At 37.3% G+C, this 17,985-nt stretch overlaps 1 protein-coding gene across 2 annotated transcripts; it reads left to right on the top strand.

The window, feature by feature from the left end:
• Window positions 1-135: 135 nt before the first annotated feature.
• ATXN3 (ataxin 3) lies at window positions 136-17,725 on the top strand. 2 transcript variants are annotated; one of them, XM_064460601.1, is made up of 11 exons: window positions 136-234; window positions 3,681-3,845; window positions 4,377-4,421; window positions 5,774-5,859; window positions 6,279-6,345; window positions 8,751-8,838; window positions 9,105-9,219; window positions 10,275-10,450; window positions 10,883-11,006; window positions 11,771-11,859; window positions 12,561-17,725. In XM_064460601.1, exons 1-11 carry the CDS (start codon window positions 211-213, stop codon window positions 12,653-12,655), a joined length of 1,074 nt encoding a protein of 357 aa, XP_064316671.1. In that variant the 5' UTR covers window positions 136-210; the 3' UTR covers window positions 12,656-17,725. The 2 variants fall into 2 exon arrangements, with proteins under 2 accessions (XP_064316671.1, XP_064316670.1); XM_064460600.1 differs by having other exon boundaries at window positions 9,087-9,219.
• The last annotated feature ends 260 nt before the right edge of the window (window positions 17,726-17,985 follow it).

Here is a 17,985-nt window from a genome sequence, read left to right as displayed (position 1 = left end):
CTCCTTCCCTGGGCAGGGGACGTTGCGGGAGGGGCTGCACGGGCCCCTTTGGCGGCCTCCGTATCGCCAGGGGGTGCCGCCAGGCCGCGCGCCGGCCTCGCCCACAGGCGACCCTGCGCGGATTGGCTGCAACGGGCCATCGAGTAGGGGGCGGCTTGATTGGCTGGGGAGGTCACGTGAGGCGGAGGCTGCTGGCCGTTGACAATAAACATGGAGTCGATCTTCCACGAGCGGGTGAGTGCTGGGTGGGTCCTGCTCCCTCCCTTCCTCCCGCCTCCTCTCTGTGGGGGCCGGCCGGGCTAGGGGTGCTTTCTCTGAGGAGCTCCTCGGGGCGGCGACCTGGTCTCCCCCCAGGGCAGTCCTCTGTTGCCGCGGGGTGCGCTTGGCCCCTGCCCTCTCGGGCCGAGCCGGGCCGCGCTGCGCTGCCCCTCCCCTCCCCGGCGCCCTCCCGGCGGCGGGCCGTAGGCGGCGGCTCGGTTCCCTCTCCCGGGGGAGAGCAGGGACCCATGGCCCGGCCTGGCCTGCCGGCTCCGCGGGACGGGGAAGTGCTGTTACTGGAGACCGGAGAGGCTCAGGGCTGAGCCTCGGCGTTCCCTCGCACGGTGACAGCTCTTCCGGGGTCCTCAGGAACATACCCGAGGCATGGGAAGGTGCAGGCTGCGCCTGCCTCTGGCTCTTGAAAGAGAACTCGCGTGGCTGAGAAATGAGCGTGCAGGGCAGCTCCTGCACTCTCGGACGCATCTCTTCGCCTCGTCTCGCCTGGCGTGGTTGGGGTTGTGTAAGAGGCAGAGCGAAGGAGAGCTGTTAAGGAAATGCTAATTCGCGTACTGTGCTTCTGTGTGCTGAGCAGTCCTTCCTGTTTTGGAGGACAAATGCTTGTATGAACTGCTGTGATTTAGCCAGGTTCACAGATACAAACTATTAAAATATAATTCTATTTTTCCATGTTCTTTGCCAACATCTCTGCGCCTTTATGTGTTAAGTTTAATACTAGTTTTTATACCCTATTCTTATGCATAATGGTTGGTTGACTTAGCAAATAAAGCAAGAGAGCTGTATAAATTCCGTAAAGAAATAAAATTACTGTTCTGAAATCCACAGAACCTGAGGAGTGTCTCTCAAACTAGGTTTGGGTAGCAAAACTTGACAAGCATCATGGTGTTAAACAGCTGCTGTTCAGAGGGTGAGCGTTGGATTTCAGTTATTATGGCCTGTGCTACAGTGACCCTCAGTTTAATCTAGATTTGAAAATGAGTTCAGAACAAGTGTACTTTTCTCTTATGTGGTGTAGCCGATCGCATAATGAAATGATAACTTTTTAATGACTAAGTTGCTTTATAGTTTAATGACAAAACTCTGTTGAAATTGAACTGACAGAGCATAATACGTTCAAAGTTATAAGCTGATTGTAATTTGTAGTTGTTACAGGTTTTGGGTGGGGTTAATAGACCTGGGTATCTTACATGTGAAACATAAGTTTTTCCTGCTTAGTTATGCATTTAAAAAGTTACACCTGAATGCCTGTTTTAAATTGGAGTACCAAATATTTTTATCTCGTTATACTATTATTTTAGTGAAAACCTAACTGAACCTCTTTTTTCTCACTTCCTGTCAAAATATTTCAAGCGTTGCATGTACAGGCACACTGTCCACTGGAATCTGCACACCTCAGATGTTCCAATGAAAACGCATGAAAAACATGGTATTTGTAAAGGAGATCAACAAAACAAAAACCTAAGCAATGTCCAGTTTTTAACAGGGAAATGCCAGTTGCAGAAAGCAGGGCTTACGGAGCCTGTATCTTAGAATTTGGCCCTTTCTTGTATCTTATAAAAGTGGTTAAAACACTGAAAGCAGGGCAGCAGTTTACATCAAGATAGGTTTCAATGGGGGATTTCAGATTATGGAAGGATGCAGTGTTCTCTGCAGAAAAAAAACCCTGAAGTTAATGTCTGTTAAAAACTGTAAGATCAGTTTTCTCTTCTGCATTTTGCACTTAATATATACTGATGGTACATAGGAAAAGTGATGTTTATTACTTTAAGATAAAACTGTACAAATACAGGAAGGTCCTTTTAGTGAAATTAAGATTTGAGCCTGCACTACAGCTCATTTTCAAAGGTATTTTAATACCTCTTTGTTCCTAAATTGGTTTCATATAATTCTGGTGGAGAGACCTGTGATTCTTGAGCAGGTTCTTCTGCTATAGTTTTATCATATGACCAGTGGTAGGGATGTGGTCCCGAAGGGACAGGAGTTGTCATTTAGTCTTGAATTTCTTGTTGTGGATAGGACATGAGCTGGAGGTTGTTTCTGGATTCTGTTGGACCCTGGAATTTTCGAGATTCCTGCTGTAAGGGAGATCATGGGAGATTTCTGCATATAATCTGTATGAGGCTTTCATGGAAGTTTGAAGAATATTCCTGCAAGGCATGCTCTTGTATTCTTAGTTTCTGTGGGTTTGGCAGGAGGGAGGGACAGTCTTGATTTTTTTTTTTGTTGAGGAGTTTTAGTTTGTTTTCAATAGAGTGCATGCACATTAGAGTTCTTAATGTAAATAAAAATGGGGACTGATTAAAACAAGAAAAAAGCAGGATTTAAAAACTGCTTTTAATCTTGTAGTTTGGTTGTTTGTAAAGAAAGATTGCTTTTCATGGGAAGCTGGTTGTTTTGGTTTTGTTTTTTTTAACACAGGCAGTATTTTATCTGCACTTATGAAAATGATGGAGCTTGATATGCATTCATTCCAATTAGATATTTTTTAATTTGTGCTACAAAGTCATGACTGACATTTCTAATATACTCATTTTTAATTCGGGTTGACAGTCTAAAAATGTTCTCCGGTGTGCTGGATGTATAACAACATATTTCAAGTGTCTTCCATTTAAATGGATTATCAACAAAAAAATATTTTTGTTGTTGAATATGCTGAATTTCATTATTTTTCTTGTCACCTCATCATCACCATCAAGATTTTAGAAACAGTAGTATTAGCTTCTTTTATCTAGCTCCTATGCATAGATTTCATGTGGAAAATGAGCTTTACTGCTCCTCCAGCTCCTAATCACTTTCTCAGCAATAAACAAATTGGTTATAACCTGAACTGGGTGAGTAGCCTGAAATGAAGGTAATAAATTCTGCAGATGTATACTTCTCAATCTCTCCAAAGTCCTAAAAATCTGCTTTTCATTAGCTACATGTGGAGACCAGACTGCCAACAGCCACACCTAGAAGGGAAGAAAAGTTTAAAGAGAATGAAAGCATCTGTTGCAGAAAACACTTGTTACTAGGAAGTAGATATCTAAACCATTTCATTTTCACCGTGGTGGTAATTTGGAAGAGGACAGAATCCATTGTCCTGATGGCTGCAGAGTTCTTGTGTGATTTGGTCAGGCCTTTGGCAATTTTTACAGTGTTTTCAAAAGTAACATTTTTGAATAACATGAAATTTATTTCATTTGAAGAAATAACATAGTACACGTGTTGGTTTTTTTTCCCCATCAAATTGATGGGAGGGTTGTATTCTATAGTTTGCAGTGTAAGACATCCAAAGAATATATGGCATTCTGGGTGAGTGGGGAGGGCAGGAAGTTTGAAATGGTTGAGTCATTTTAGAGTAAAAAACTTAATGTGATTTTTTCTGTTGTTGTCTTTGGTATTTTTTTCTCTTCCAATGTTAGCAAGAAGGCTCGTTGTGTGCTCAGCACTGCCTGAATAATTTGCTACAAGGGGAATATTTTAGTCCTGTTGAGTTATCATCTATTGCACAGCAGTTGGATGAGGAAGAAAGAATGCGAATGGCAGAAGGAGGAGTGTCTAGTGAAGAATACAGAACATTTTTACAGGTAAAATCTTCTTAATTTGAGGTTGCTTGATATTTGCCTAAAATCTAACACTGTGTAGTGCAGACCTGCTATTCTTGCATAGCTAAAGAAGGTTAATTTCCTAGTGCTAGAACTTCCTAAATTTATAGGCCTTTTCATTCATGCATCTTAAATCTGGCATTTTCAAATGTTAGTAGTACAGTTTTACAATAATTCTACAAAAAGCTACATCATCTTACAGGTAGGAAGGTCAGGCATGGTGAGGAGGAAGATTGGTGTTTTGCCTTTTGTTTTTGTAAGCCAGTGGGAGAGATAGGGACAGGAGTTCCCGTGTCCATCTGTCCTTCAAGCACTGAGCATTTCTAATTGAAAGGTTTGAGTTTTTAATTAATAAGCTTATTTGGGTATTGTAAACAGCCTTACAGACTAGGACGTATTTAATTGTTGCTTTAATTATGTGCAGTTATATTTATTCTCAAAACTGAATTATTTCCAACCTTTTATGCTTATACCGTTTTCCCCTCTTTTCCTTCCCAACCTCACACTGAGCAGCAGCCTTCTGTAAACATGGATGATAGTGGATTCTTCTCAATTCAAGTAAGCATGGCTCTGTACTGACAGAATTTACTTATGCAGTATATGTTCTTTCATATAATTTAAATGGCACTGAGCTTTTTCATCTAGTTTCCAGTCTATAGGCTTAATGGGATTAAGTGCTGAACTTCTAACTCTTCAGACTGTTTTCCATTAAGAGCAGTGACTTGCAGTTCTTCAGTTCAAGGGCCCTTAAAAACACAGTAGAAGCATGGACTCCTGAGCTGTGAAGTGACACCTGCTGGCAATAAGCTTGATTTCCAAGTTGCTGCTTATAGGTACTTCAGGTGTAGACCTTGGCTTCCATAGACTACAGGTGAAAAAGCAGCCTTGAGATTGTTTTCTCAAATTATAGGCTGTAGAGCCCTTGGCTATGGCTACAGGGTTATCACAGTCACTTACAGAATGGAAAGAGCTGCAATACCTGCATTCCAGTTTTTATAACATGCTCCAGACACTTTAGAGCTGGGTTTTTTCTTTTCTTTTTTTTTTTTTTTTTTTTAAAAAGGACCATAATGGAAAAGTAATTAATAAGAAATATTTAAACCAGAACAACAACAAAAAAGGTATTAAACACCAAACTGAGGCTTGCGTCTAGACTAGAGCTGTAGGCAATGTTTTGCACCTTTGGCTGTCTCCCGGGCTTTCAGAGGTGCTTTTCAATGTTCCAGAATCCTTTTGGAATCTCTCTTCCTTATGGTGGGACAGGGCTGTTTTTCTATTAAATGAAAAAACCATTAACAATTTGGCATTTCTTGCATTCTTCATTGTGCTGCTTCAGTATTGAAGCTGGAAAAAATGCTTCCTCATATCCTACCTTTTTTGCCCTGTCATTGCTTTGCTTGCTTGCTACATAGTTGGCTTGCTGCAAGGAAGATGTCTCACAGCATTATTTCAGATAGCTTTAAAGAGTTATTGTAAAAGGGTTTGTGCTAATGTACCTGGCTGATCCTGTGACAAACCAGTGGTGCAAAATTTCCTGTGGTTACTGTGGGGAAGGATGATGATGTTGGGGGGAGAGGGAGGGCAGAGCAGCACAATGAGAGCAGAGAGATGACAAGTTATGAAGCGTTTGTGAGAGACGTTGCAGTGTTGTCTGGGGGAGTAAGCTTATTAACACGTTTCAGTTAAATCCTAGTTTTGTTATTTCCCCTTAGATGTAGTATGTGTGTTATGTTTGCATGTAGAGTCATGACAGTTATGTTTTGAATAATGTGATTCCCAGGTTTCCTAGCAATGTTTTGAAAACTAAGTTTTATGAGAACAGTATAATTGTTCATAGCAGCTAAGATGGTTGCATTGCTTAAGTTTGGATTTGACTGGTTTGACTCACGGAAAGTGCTATTTTTTGACAGGTTATAAGCAATGCCTTGAAAGTTTGGGGTTTAGAACTAATCCTCTTCAACAGTCCAGAGTATCAGAGGCTTGGGATCGACCCTATGTAAGACATCTTTTTTTCTTAGCACCCTGCTCTTTCATTTTACAGAAAAATAGTAGTCTTAATCTATGATTTAAATCTTTCTTTAATATATTATTTCAGGCTCCGTTGCATTCTGGTGTTTTTATTATCTCCTCTGTCTTTAATTTTTTTCTTTTGGGGGTGTATATAAGCATCTGTCCTCTGTGCCTTCATGGTATCTCAGTATCTGTGGCATCACAGGTATATGGAGATTTCAGTGTTGTTGACAATTTCGTAAATGTTATAAAAGCAGTTTGAGTACTCTTTAACATCAACAGTTGTATTACTGAAATTTTATTATAGAAGTTTAAATTAGTGGTAGCAAAGAAGTTAAACATTAATATGCATTCCGATATTAGAGTATTTAATTTTATCTATACCTTTTGTTTTTCTTTTTACAGAAATGAAAAATCATTTATTTGTAATTATAAGGAACACTGGTTTACAGTTCGAAAGTTAGGAAAACAGGTGACATTGTCTCTTTTTATTTAAAAGTTGACTTCAGACTGGGGGTGGAAAAGTGGTTGCGAGTAGACCATGTGTTGGCCTTTACAAGCTTCTGCTGCAGTTTGCTTTAATAGTATGCCATATTTAAAAAAAAAAACAAAAAAAAAACAAAAAAAAAACAACAACAAAAACAAAAAAAACCAGTAAATGTTTGTTATAACACAAAAATGCCACACAGCTTTTTATAAATGTTAGCCTGGGAAAAGACCCTAGAATCAATTCCCCAGTAAACCTGTCCTCTAGCAAGTTGCAGCTCTGGTAGAGTCTCTGTGATGTCTTAAGCTCTTTTCTTTCTTTTCTGCATGAAAAATAGCAGAAAAATTGTATGGGGGGTGGGGAGGGAGGACTCCTAGACAATGATTAGGATTCCTATGGAAGGCAAACTTATTTTAATGCACTAAATTATTGACATTGTAAAAATAATTTTGCTCATCCAAATGGACAGTAGGTATAAGAAAAAGTTCAAATTCCAAATGTATTAATGTTTATGATTATCCATCAGTATAAGGTTGGGGAAAGTAGAATCACAACTTTGCACTATTTTAGAAGACTTTCTGAAATAGTTGCGTTAAAAGCAGGAAATAGGAAAGGTAAGGGATGGCCATACAAATATACGGTACATACATGATAACTCAAGTCATATCTGTGTCCCTTGTAACACCAATGCAGTGTTTTATTTCAGTAGCCAATCATTGTTCTGGATCATACTACATAAGCTTTATACAAGATAAACTGGTTTGGTGTTTGTTTTTTTCAGGTTTGTTTTTTTTTTTGTCATAGAATGTTCATGAAATAAGCTTTTAGAGCCGACAGTAGCGGACAAGAGTCTCTTTACCCATTTGGTTCATTTTGCAAGTGGTGGCTACCTATGTTGTCATCCAAATTAAATTTTGTTTGGATTTTTTTTTTAATTTCACCTGTGAGTAAACAAACTCTGTTGTTCTGCTTTAGTTTAAAAGCATAGCTAATGTTTACAGGGTATTTTTATATATTTGATATCAAAAAGGCTGAACGATCTCTTAAAAGTACAGGAATGTTCCTTATGATATGTACAACCATGTTGGGTGGAGTTTTGTGAGATAGTATGCTAGCCCAAAATGTCTTAAGTCTTAAGGTGGAGGGGGGATGTCTTTTGCTTATACATGCGGCTTATAACCCCACGAAGACAACACTAGGTGTCTGTTATCTAGAGACTAATGAGAAAAGATAGACGAAACAGGTCGACTTGGATTTGACCTGCTTCCCTTCTGTTACAGTTAAAGCAAAATTAATTCACCAAATCTTCCTCTTCCATATTGCCTTTTAAAAGTTTGTCTGTAATCTGTCCATTATATTCGTTTACATAACTTTTTATTCCCCATTCCTACACTGTTGGTCGTTTTAGTCTTTCCTGGTGGCAGAGGGTGTTTTTGACAAATTAAGTGACTGGATGTCAGAATGGTAGATAGTCACTTACCTGTATTCCAGGTGAATTATAGTATGGGCCTGACGGCAAGTGTATGACTGCGTATACGGAAGTTTGGGTAGATGAATGCATTTCTGTGAGAATGGAGATAGAATTCTCCTACTATCTGAAATGGTGCTTTCTGGTTAAAATTGGATAATATCGAATGAGCATAGTATAAAAAAGGTTCTTCAGATCGACTGCAATATACATGGGGTTTTAAAGGTAGACTATTTTGTTGGCAGTGTTGAATATATCTTCTTTCTAAAAGAAGAATGACAGTTGCCTTCTTCAGGGATCTAGAAATGATCTGTGTATATTTATCTCAAGTGTCCTCTATTGTAATATTACGCTGTACCATCAGCATATTAAATTCAAGTTTTTCTTAATTTTTACATTTAAAAATTATTTCAGAAGTAAACATTAGTTTTCAGCATCACCAGCTATTAAAGGCAGAATTTCTAATGAAAGTATTTCATGGAAAGAATTCAGCTTCTGTTTCCTGTATCTATTAATTTCTTAAGATACAGCATTAAGTTTGAAAGGGTTTGTTCCTTCATTAGTCTCTGAACATATTTAAAACTAGGATTAAGCAGATTTTTAGAACGATGTCTGAAATAATTCTTATGCCATTATATTTCGATTTATCTGTTTTAATCTGTTTGCCTGGTAACAGTGTTGAGTAATGGGAGAGAGCATGCAGTATTTCCCCATTCAGATCTCCTGTTAGCTGAAGGCTTTCTGAAGGGTAACCTTTAGCAGTATAGGTATTGTGCATCAAAAGACTTCTAATTTGATACTTTATTTTACTAGATTTATTTGGATATTCCATCATAGAAAATGACCACAATGTACAGAAATGGATTACCAAGTAATCTTTATGCTAATTTGTTCTCTCAAACCTTTTTTTTCTTAATTACAGTGGTTTAACTTGAACTCTCTCTTGATGGGTCCAGAACTAATATCAGATACATATCTTGCACTTTTCTTGGCTCAATTACAACAGGAAGGTAATAGTAACTTGCAGATGTTAAATCTCATTAATTAAAAGTAGGTAATAATCATTATTTATTAGAACTTATGTATTCAGTTAACTACCCTTAGTTTTATGATTGAAATAGTGAAATAACCCAAGTCCTTATAATGAAAGGTAGAGCCTTACATTGTAATAAATTGCACACTGTGTTGATATAGTATGTATTTTAGAGAGTTTATGCATGCACCTTAATGCTGTAGACTTACGATTTATTTTTCTCAGGTTATTCCATATTTGTAGTAAAAGGTGACCTGCCAGACTGTGAGGCTGATCAGCTATTGCAGATGATTCGGGTACAACAGATGCAGCGACCAAAACTCATTGGAGAAGAGACAGCACAGTCAAGAGATCAGAGGTAAGGTAAACAGGGATTTCATTTTAATAATGTGCGGTATGATCGACTTCCATGATTAATGCCTACATGGAGACATTAAGAAGTAACTAGAAGGACCTTTAGTGCAATACGCTTACTACTGTTGCACACAGTAAAAGCAAGCTGGTAGAATGCAAATGGTGTATTTTTAAGTTGGCAAAAACTACCTTAATAAGGCCTCAATCTTTCTATATGTGTAAGTGTTGTATAGTGCAGACTTTTAACTTCATGATTACAATATGTTTCCAATTATAGTAAAATGCGTTAGCAAATCTTACATTAATAGTAATCTATAATTAAGACTGGCTTATGCATTCTGTCATAAGTAGAAAAGAACAAGAAACCCATATCTGAATTCCACATCATATAAATCATACAGCATTCCCTTTTGGAATAACTTCACTGTAAACGTTATGGTGCTGCTCTGTTGTGATGCATGCTGCTAATATAAAACATCCTTGCAAGCATATAAAGTACTACTTCTGCAATAATTTTATCACCTTTTCATAGTGACTAAATTGTGTACTGATAGAAAGGCTTAAGGCTTTTCAGATGAATTAATACAGTATTTCTTCCACTTAGTAAAGGTAAACTGGTGTTGTAAATTGATGGAATAAACACAAACTACTTGGCAGTAACATGGAAAGTGTGTGTAGTTTACAGAGGATCTGTTGCTCTAGCATGGTCATCAGAGCTTCCTGAGGAGGAGACCACATGCAGTATTTGCTGCTGGTGTAACTGTTTAGATAGCAATAGGTTCAGATAACATGTCTTATTGCTTTTTGTAGGCTTATTGTTTTTGAATTTTATCCTATCGAACAGATTCTTGTCAGTGTGTGCATGAGTTCAGAGTTGCAGTGCTTTTTCATGTAGAAATGAAAATATTTGTTTATATAATAGATCTTCATAATAGAAAAGTATTTTCCAAAGTTAAAAAAAGTAGAGTTAAATCAGCAGAAAATATTTACTTTAAATCTCACAGTAAAAGTTAATATAATTTCTGTCTGAATTCTGCCATAATTGTATCAATTTCCCAGGCTACCCAGAAGTGATGTGGACCAAGCAATAGAAGTTAACCATCCTTTTGATGGAACAGGCATGTTAGATGAAGATGAAGAGAATTTTCAGAGAGCCCTGGCTCTAAGTAGGCAGGAAATTGATATGGAGGATGAAGAAGCTGATCTTCGCAGAGCCATTCAACTCAGCATGCAAGGTACAGTGCTCATCTAAGTTTCTCTCTTACAGTGTTTGTGTTGCTTATGCTTTAGGCAGCTGCTGAAATCAGTTTCAGTCAGCCACTTTTTCCAGTATGTATCAAGATCTCTGAAAAGACTAGCTTTGAGGCATGAAAGAACAATCCAGAATTTCCTGTAGCTATCTTCTTTCTGCTTTTTGAAAAATTTTAACTTTCATCTTAACATTGATCATTAGGAAGCAAGAACAAAAAAGCAAAGGTGGCAGGAGGGAAGGGGAACAGTCCTAAGGTGAGGAGGAGAGATAGGATGAAGTGAAGTTTGCCTATGTGCTTATTCTTTCTCCAAGTCTCTTTCTTCGTCTCAAGTTTTGAAGACATTCTCTTAAACTATATTTAATTTACTAACTTTATTTTACTGTAATTAGAAGGATATGGCATGTTCTGTTTTAGGTAGTCGTCGAAGCGAGTTCTCGGTCTCATTACCACAGAATGTTCCTCAGTCGCCTCGCACCAGTCAGACAGGCTCCCTTTCTTCCGAAGAGCTGCGAAAGAGAAGACAAGCGTATTTTGAAAAGTAAAGTAGTTGAGAGAAAACTGCATGTAGAAGTACACGTCATATTTTTTAGTGCTTTTGGGGCGTGCATGGGTTTCTGTCTGAGGTCCAGCTTAACTTCTCTCTCCTTACATGTTTTCTTAACAGTACCTGAACTTTGCTATTCCCAGGTGGTTCCTATGAAGAAAAGAAACCTGTAAAAAAGAGGGGATCTGTTAGTAATGAAACATCAGTCTTGTGAAGAAAGAAAACATACATGTGTTAGAAGTATTTTAAATAAAACCCTGTAAATTTCTGTAATTATCTTCCTGAAAAGTATTCTTTCGCTAAGACTTTGCTTCTGGTAATGATGCTTCTAATGTGCATCACATGAAAGCATCCTAGATGATATTTTATGTTGCTGTTCTGGAGGACCTTCTTCATACCCAGTTTGGGGTATTGTGGTAGCTTTTCCTTATTTCCATCTCCTAGTGATGGATGAAATAAAGACCAGGGAGAAATGTTATGAATGGGAGGAGTTTGACCTTGCATGAGAGAGTAAGATGCAGAACATACAAATTCTGGGAAAATAGTAATGTGGCTTATAATATTGGGAAGATAGGTGTCTGAAGGTTAGCAGGGTGCAAAAATTGAAGATATTTTAGGTGCAGGGTGTTATTTTAGGGTGTTATTGTACCAAACAGCTTCTACTTCTCACTCTTCACCTTTCTTACAATGAAGTAGACCTGGTACAGGTCTTATACTGATATTAATCTTATCCTCTTAAAAATTTATAACACTTCCAGGCAGCAACAACAGCTACAGCAGCAAGATCAGACCCCAAGCCTACATTATAAGCCAACTCTAAGCTCAAGCACTCCAGAAGCTGACCCAGGTATTGTTTGTTAAACTTCTTTCTAACACTGAAGTATTTATGTCTTTTTCACCTTTGTGTGTGCACCGTTCCCTAACTTTCCTTGTCTGTCTACTTCCTCACTCCAGCAGCCATTCAGACTGTGTATCACAGCCATTGCTCTTCTTGGCAGGAAAGGATCACTGTCTTGAAAAGCCTGTTCTGCTTTGAATGTCAATATCCTGTTTCAAAGTGAAGAGTGTAACTATTAGATCATTTGAGTTCTGGGTTTGCTTTTTGTTGTTTTGCTTGTCTTGAGCATTACAAATTACAATCTTTGATGGCATTTGTGCCAACAATTTGCTTTCTAAATAACTCTTAAAATTTTTATGACAATGCAATAAACTTGGAGTAATATCTGACAAAATTACTATGTTCTGCTGAAAACTGGTTCCAGTATGTAGGCTTTACCATATTAGGTATTGGTGATCCCAAATTAATGTGTATTACCTGTTACAGACTGACTGTTGTGGATGGAGAGCTAAGTGTAAAATATTCAATGGTTAAAAAGAAAAACAAAAAACCAACAACAAAAAAAACATCCAAAAAACCAAAACCAGTTGGGGGGGGGGTGTGTGTGGAAACAGGTAGGTATAGACAAAAGGAACAATGAAAGCATTTAACTACAGCTGAGAACTAGCTCTGTGCACTTATTACTACTTGCATGCATTTATTTTCTTTAGGAGGTGATATGAGTGAAGAAGACATGCTTCAAGCAGCCATGAATATGTCTCTGGAATCTGTTAGAAACCACTTGAATACAGAAGAGGAGAAATGATATAACTCTTTTTTCCCTTTATTGTCAAAACACTAAGTCTCCATTATAATTTTACTGTGTGGATGTTGCACAAGCAGGGTTCATTTCAGAGTTCTGGAAGCAGGAATGAAAGGGGGTGCGAGGTCAGTGTAGAGGGAATCTGCAAATACAAAAAAATTGCACTAACTTAGAAAACTGTAGCACTCCTACTACAGAACATCTGTTCATAAGATTAGCTGTATTAAAATTACTTAAACTATTCAGATGAACAAAGTTAAACGTGTAGCAGCTGTAGCTTGCACTTAAAAAGCAAGTTTGTTTTGAAGAATTCTATAGAAAGTACAAAAGGTGCTGAAAACCATTTTCAACTGATTTCCTTCAGTACTTACGGAAAAATAGATACAAGTAGTAAGTTGTGCTCATTAATTAAGTTCTCTGTAAGAAATAACTTAAAATGGGAAAAAATTAAAATCTCTTTATATTAGATAATTTATTTTGTGATTGTTTATTCTTAATGACTTAATGTCACCTTTTTGATCCTGCTGTCCACTTTTGAAGTGACCCATTCTACAGGAGAAACATGAATCCATAAATTTCATACTTTGCAATTCAAGAGAAAATCTTCAGTGTATTGTTGATTGTGATGTTACTCCTGAATCTTTCAGTGAATTCTGACCTTCTAACACTTTCTGGCTTTACTTTCAGTTCCACCTGTAAAATTTTCAGATCCATGTTTTAAGTAGGATTTTTGCATTGCCCTATTGTCTTTTGGCAGATAACTTGCCTTCTTTGGTTTGGTTTTTTGTTTGTTTTCTTATGCTCTTTGTAGTTATGCCACTGTCCTTACTATAAAAGTAGCATATAATTGGTTGGGTTAAACAGGTTTTCTTTTCTACCTCTTCTGCAGTCTTTTTTCCTCTTCAAGCTCAACCCTTCATTCTGGCCTTTCAGTATGAAAGAGCTGTAACTGAGTCTAGGAGAAAGGAGGAGGGGATTTAGGTGCCATAAAGTCAGTGCCACACACAAAGGTGCATTCCTGCAGTCTGAAATGACCCCTGCACAAATAGTTCTTTTAAGAATGAATATTTATGTCTGTGTGGATGTTCTTTCAAAAATGCTTTTTATGATTGTCTGTCAGAATATTGCAGCTTTTTCAGGAATGGCCTTTATTCACGCACCTTAAAATATTTTTATTATGCTGTTTCTGATCCTGAGAAAAATTGGGGAGCAAAGTTTGTGAGATAGGTTATGGTATTAGACATTTGCTTTGATATCCAGGATGAATGTATAACAGGGTGACCAAACCTGACTTTCAACTTTAGTGAAACAATTAAGATCTGTTTCATTTTCCTAAATGGTGCTTGAAATTCAAATTCTGTTTACATTTAAATTATATAGAAATATGTTGTACATAGACTATGTAAGTTGTAGTCCACTTGATGCATTTAACAGCACAGGCATTCTACGAATCTTTTGAAGATAACAATCACAGAATCACAGAATGGTGGGGGTTGGAAGGGACCTCTGGAAATCATCTTGTCCAACCCCACTGCTTGAGCAGGCACACCTAGAGCAGGGGGCACAGGAATGCGTCCAGGTGGGTTTTGAATGTCTCCAGGGAAGGAGCCTCCACAGCCTCCCTGGGCAGCCTGTGCCCCTGCTCTGGCACCCACACAGGAAAGTTTTTTCTCATGTTTAGCTGGAACTCCCTGTGTTCCAACTTGTGCCCATTGCCCCTTGTCCTGTCATTGGGCACTAATGAAAAGAGTCTAGTCCCAAATAACCCCAAATTTCTTTATCAAAATATGCTGAAGTGATACCATTGCACAATAGTAACATTCAGTTAAAATTAGTATGAAATGAATGGTAGCTAGATGGAAATACACATTCAGCATCAGGTAGTACTACACATGAAAGGAGTCTTACCTCTCAGTAAAGACTTGTTTACAGCAATGGTTTCTTGATAGCTTAGGATATATTCTACATAATTGGGCTAACTTCTGTTTTCGTTACCTGTGTGCTGAATTTCCACCCATGTTACCAGAACCACTGGTATGTGTAAGACAATATGAATTTTGACATGAGACAGCACTACTTTTAAAAAACTAATTTTGTCTTTAAATAATCCTGTCATGTACATTATAATTAATACTTGTAATATCTCAATACAGCTAAACAATGGCTTCAAAAGTCCATGTGTGCATGTGCCATTTTGACATGCTGTATTTTTCAGGATGTAAATTTCTGCTTTCAGTTTAAAATTTATATGAAACTGAAAATAGGAGAGGGATCTCTAAAGCACTGAATTATTTCTTCGCTTGTCTGTAGATTATCCACAGCTTTAATTTCCCTTCTTCTGTTGTGCCATAAATTGATTGTGAAATAAGACACTCACTTTTATAAGTAGGTATTGGCTGGCAACTTGATATCAGTACTTAGAACTTGGATCTTTTATCCTCTATTATAAGAATATAATAAAAATGTATTATTTCTATAGTTATGTAGTGTAGCAGCCCTATGCTTAAAAAAAAATCTAAGCCCCTTGAATTGCATTAACTGTAACCCATGACAGTGACATGTTTTTATAATCCCTAAAGCACGGAGGTTTACATTTGAACTTTCATGTCACTTTGTAAGTTATTTCATCACCCAAGTGTGTTACCATGTAAGGAGTATAAAGTAACAGTGCCTGAAAAGCACAACCCTGTCAATGATTACAGGGCTAACCATATTCCTTTCTGTGTAGAAACACTGTCACTCTACAAATGCTGCTTTGATTTTCAGAGGAATGTCAAGTTTAATGAAGGAGGCGTATCTGCCTAGTCAAGCAGTTAAGAGGTAGCAATTTAAGATATGTATGTTAATTGCACCAGGGGAAAAGACTAATACTAACTGCTGACAGTACATATTTTATAACCCATCCCTAAAGTTAAAAATGTGTGGACCTGCCAAAAAGCTGTCAATAAAAATCTGATCTCATTTTTGGTGTGCGTTCTTTCAGTGATAAACAGTTCTCAACGTGGCTGAACTACGCTCATAACATGTTTACTAATTTAGAGCCTATTTCTAGTGTTATCTGTTCTGTCAGGCTGAAGTTTTTTTTTCCCTGTGTTATTGTACCTTTAGGCCAAAGTCCACTGTAAAAGAGCAGAAATTGATTTTTAATTACAGTATCATATTTGAGGGAATTTCAGACTTCATTCATCCAACAGATTTTTACCCTCTTCCTCACAGTGAATTGTCCATGTGACATAATTTGTGTTTTACTGCCTATGGAAATCAAAGGGGTAAGGGAATGAGTGATACTTACCTTAAAGGTCTTCCAATATTATTCTGTAATATCATTCTGTAAACTCCTTTCATGGTCTTGTAATGAGGGCAGGAGGAAAGTGGTGTAATGCAGTCATGCTTGAATGCAATTCTTGTTAGGCACATCAGGTATAAATACAAGCTATTTGAATGCTCACATTTTTCTGGGCTTGAAACTCGGCTGATACAATACTGTCTTACTCTCCCAACATTTGGGCTCCTTGTGCCCTTCAGACAACTCCTGCAAGTTTAAATGTAATTTTCAGCAAAGGTACTCTTATATTTTCATACTTAACTACTTTGCAGACTACTTAAAAATTACCAATACAAAGTTAAATCTCCAATGTGTTTTAATGTTGGACTATTGCTTCTATTATAAATCAGTAAAATGGTGGGGAGTCTAAAATGGCCTCTGCACATGTCTAGTAAACAATTCTATTTCTGTATCTCAGACAAATGTCATTTGCAAGATGTTTTATTACAAAACTGACAATTAGGCTTTTAAAAATGAACAAGAACATGTTACAGTTCTAAAATGTGAAATTTTCTAGAAATTAGTTATTGCTTCAAATAATGATGAAAATGTACAAATGGTGACCTTTTTACTGCAAAATATCATCAGGAAGGGGATTGTAGAACTCTAGAACTCAGACTTACAAAGAAGTATTATTGTACAATTCATGTTACTAGCACATACTTTTGAAGGAATTGAAAAGAGAACCCAAGGAAAAGACAAATTGAAGTGGAAAACTGTTTTTAAGGGCTTAGATATAAAATTATGTTGCTCACTTGGTAAGCCATTACTGTTTTGCATAAAATAAACTTAACTCCTGGGAAATCTTCATAAATAATTAAAAGTTTAACAGCCAATACCCATTCCCCACATGCACATAATCAGTTCAAGTAAGGACAATACTTAATACATTCAAAAGGGCCCAGTCCAAATATTCAATTCTTTAGTTTCAAATTAGCAGCTTTTTTGTGTTGTATCCAGGTTTGCACCTTAAAAGCATGAGCTGTTTTGCAATAAATGTTAACTTGCATACACACGTTTTGCCTTCCTTGCATTTCAGACATGGAGGGAGTGCTTTAGTATTTAACCTGCCATAGTCACTTCCTTCCCCAATTACAGTTCTTCAGAACGCTAGAGTATATGTGACTTTCCAACTGCTTTTACGCGATCAAAAGGTTTTTACTTTATTTTCTTTGTTAAGAAAAGCAAATAATTGTTACTATGCCTACATTTTTTTTCACCCCCACTCTCCAGTATAGCCACTGTGAATTCAGGAAGGGAAACTTATGAAAGGGTTTGAACAAGAAGGGATGTAATATTTAAATGCCACTGCACAAAAAAAGGAGAAAAACCTTGATATTGTGTTTAAAGCATGCAAGCATTGATAATTTTTTTTTCTTTTTTTTTGCTACATGAAACCCCATGTGTACAAAACAGTGTAGAGATAGATTTTGTAAGGGAATAATTTTCATCTCTTGCCTAATAATTGTGTATTTTCAGTAATAGGGGTTTTTTGTCTTTGAGACTCTGCTTTCAGCATCATGTCTTTGGCTCTGGATTCCTGTACGATTTTTGTTTCTATTTTGGGTATATAAAGCGTATATAAAACTAAAAAGATTTTAAAAAGGAAAGCTGAAATGCTTTGTAATTGTTTTGACTGGAAAATGGCAGTGCTGTTTGATATTTTGAAAATGCTCTCTAAATAAGCACGAATATATATGGTTGTATTTGATATCCCTTTTTTAAATAAATATGATTATGGCTTCTAATGTTTCTCTCTTGACCCGAGTATTTGCATATGTGCTTTCCTTTATGTGTGGATTGGGAACAGAGTCATCAAACATTAAAATTTCATCTTTAATATCAGTGGGCTTTGCACCAGATGTTGTGCATATACATTAACAGTGGGGTAATCTTCTGTTGCTCATAACTGGCATTTCATCATCTCTGATGTCTTTTCATCTGTTGGCACTCAACATTTACGTAAAGGCGTCCCTGTTAGGAAGAAAGTTGGTGCTGATTATACTTC

This window comes from Phalacrocorax carbo, chromosome 9 (assembly GCF_963921805.1).
Source record: "Phalacrocorax carbo chromosome 9, bPhaCar2.1, whole genome shotgun sequence".
In the NCBI taxonomy this organism is placed as follows: Eukaryota; Metazoa; Chordata; class Aves; order Suliformes; family Phalacrocoracidae; genus Phalacrocorax; species Phalacrocorax carbo.
Note: the sequence above shows the minus strand (reverse complement) of the source record. Positions and strands in the feature narration are given on the sequence as shown.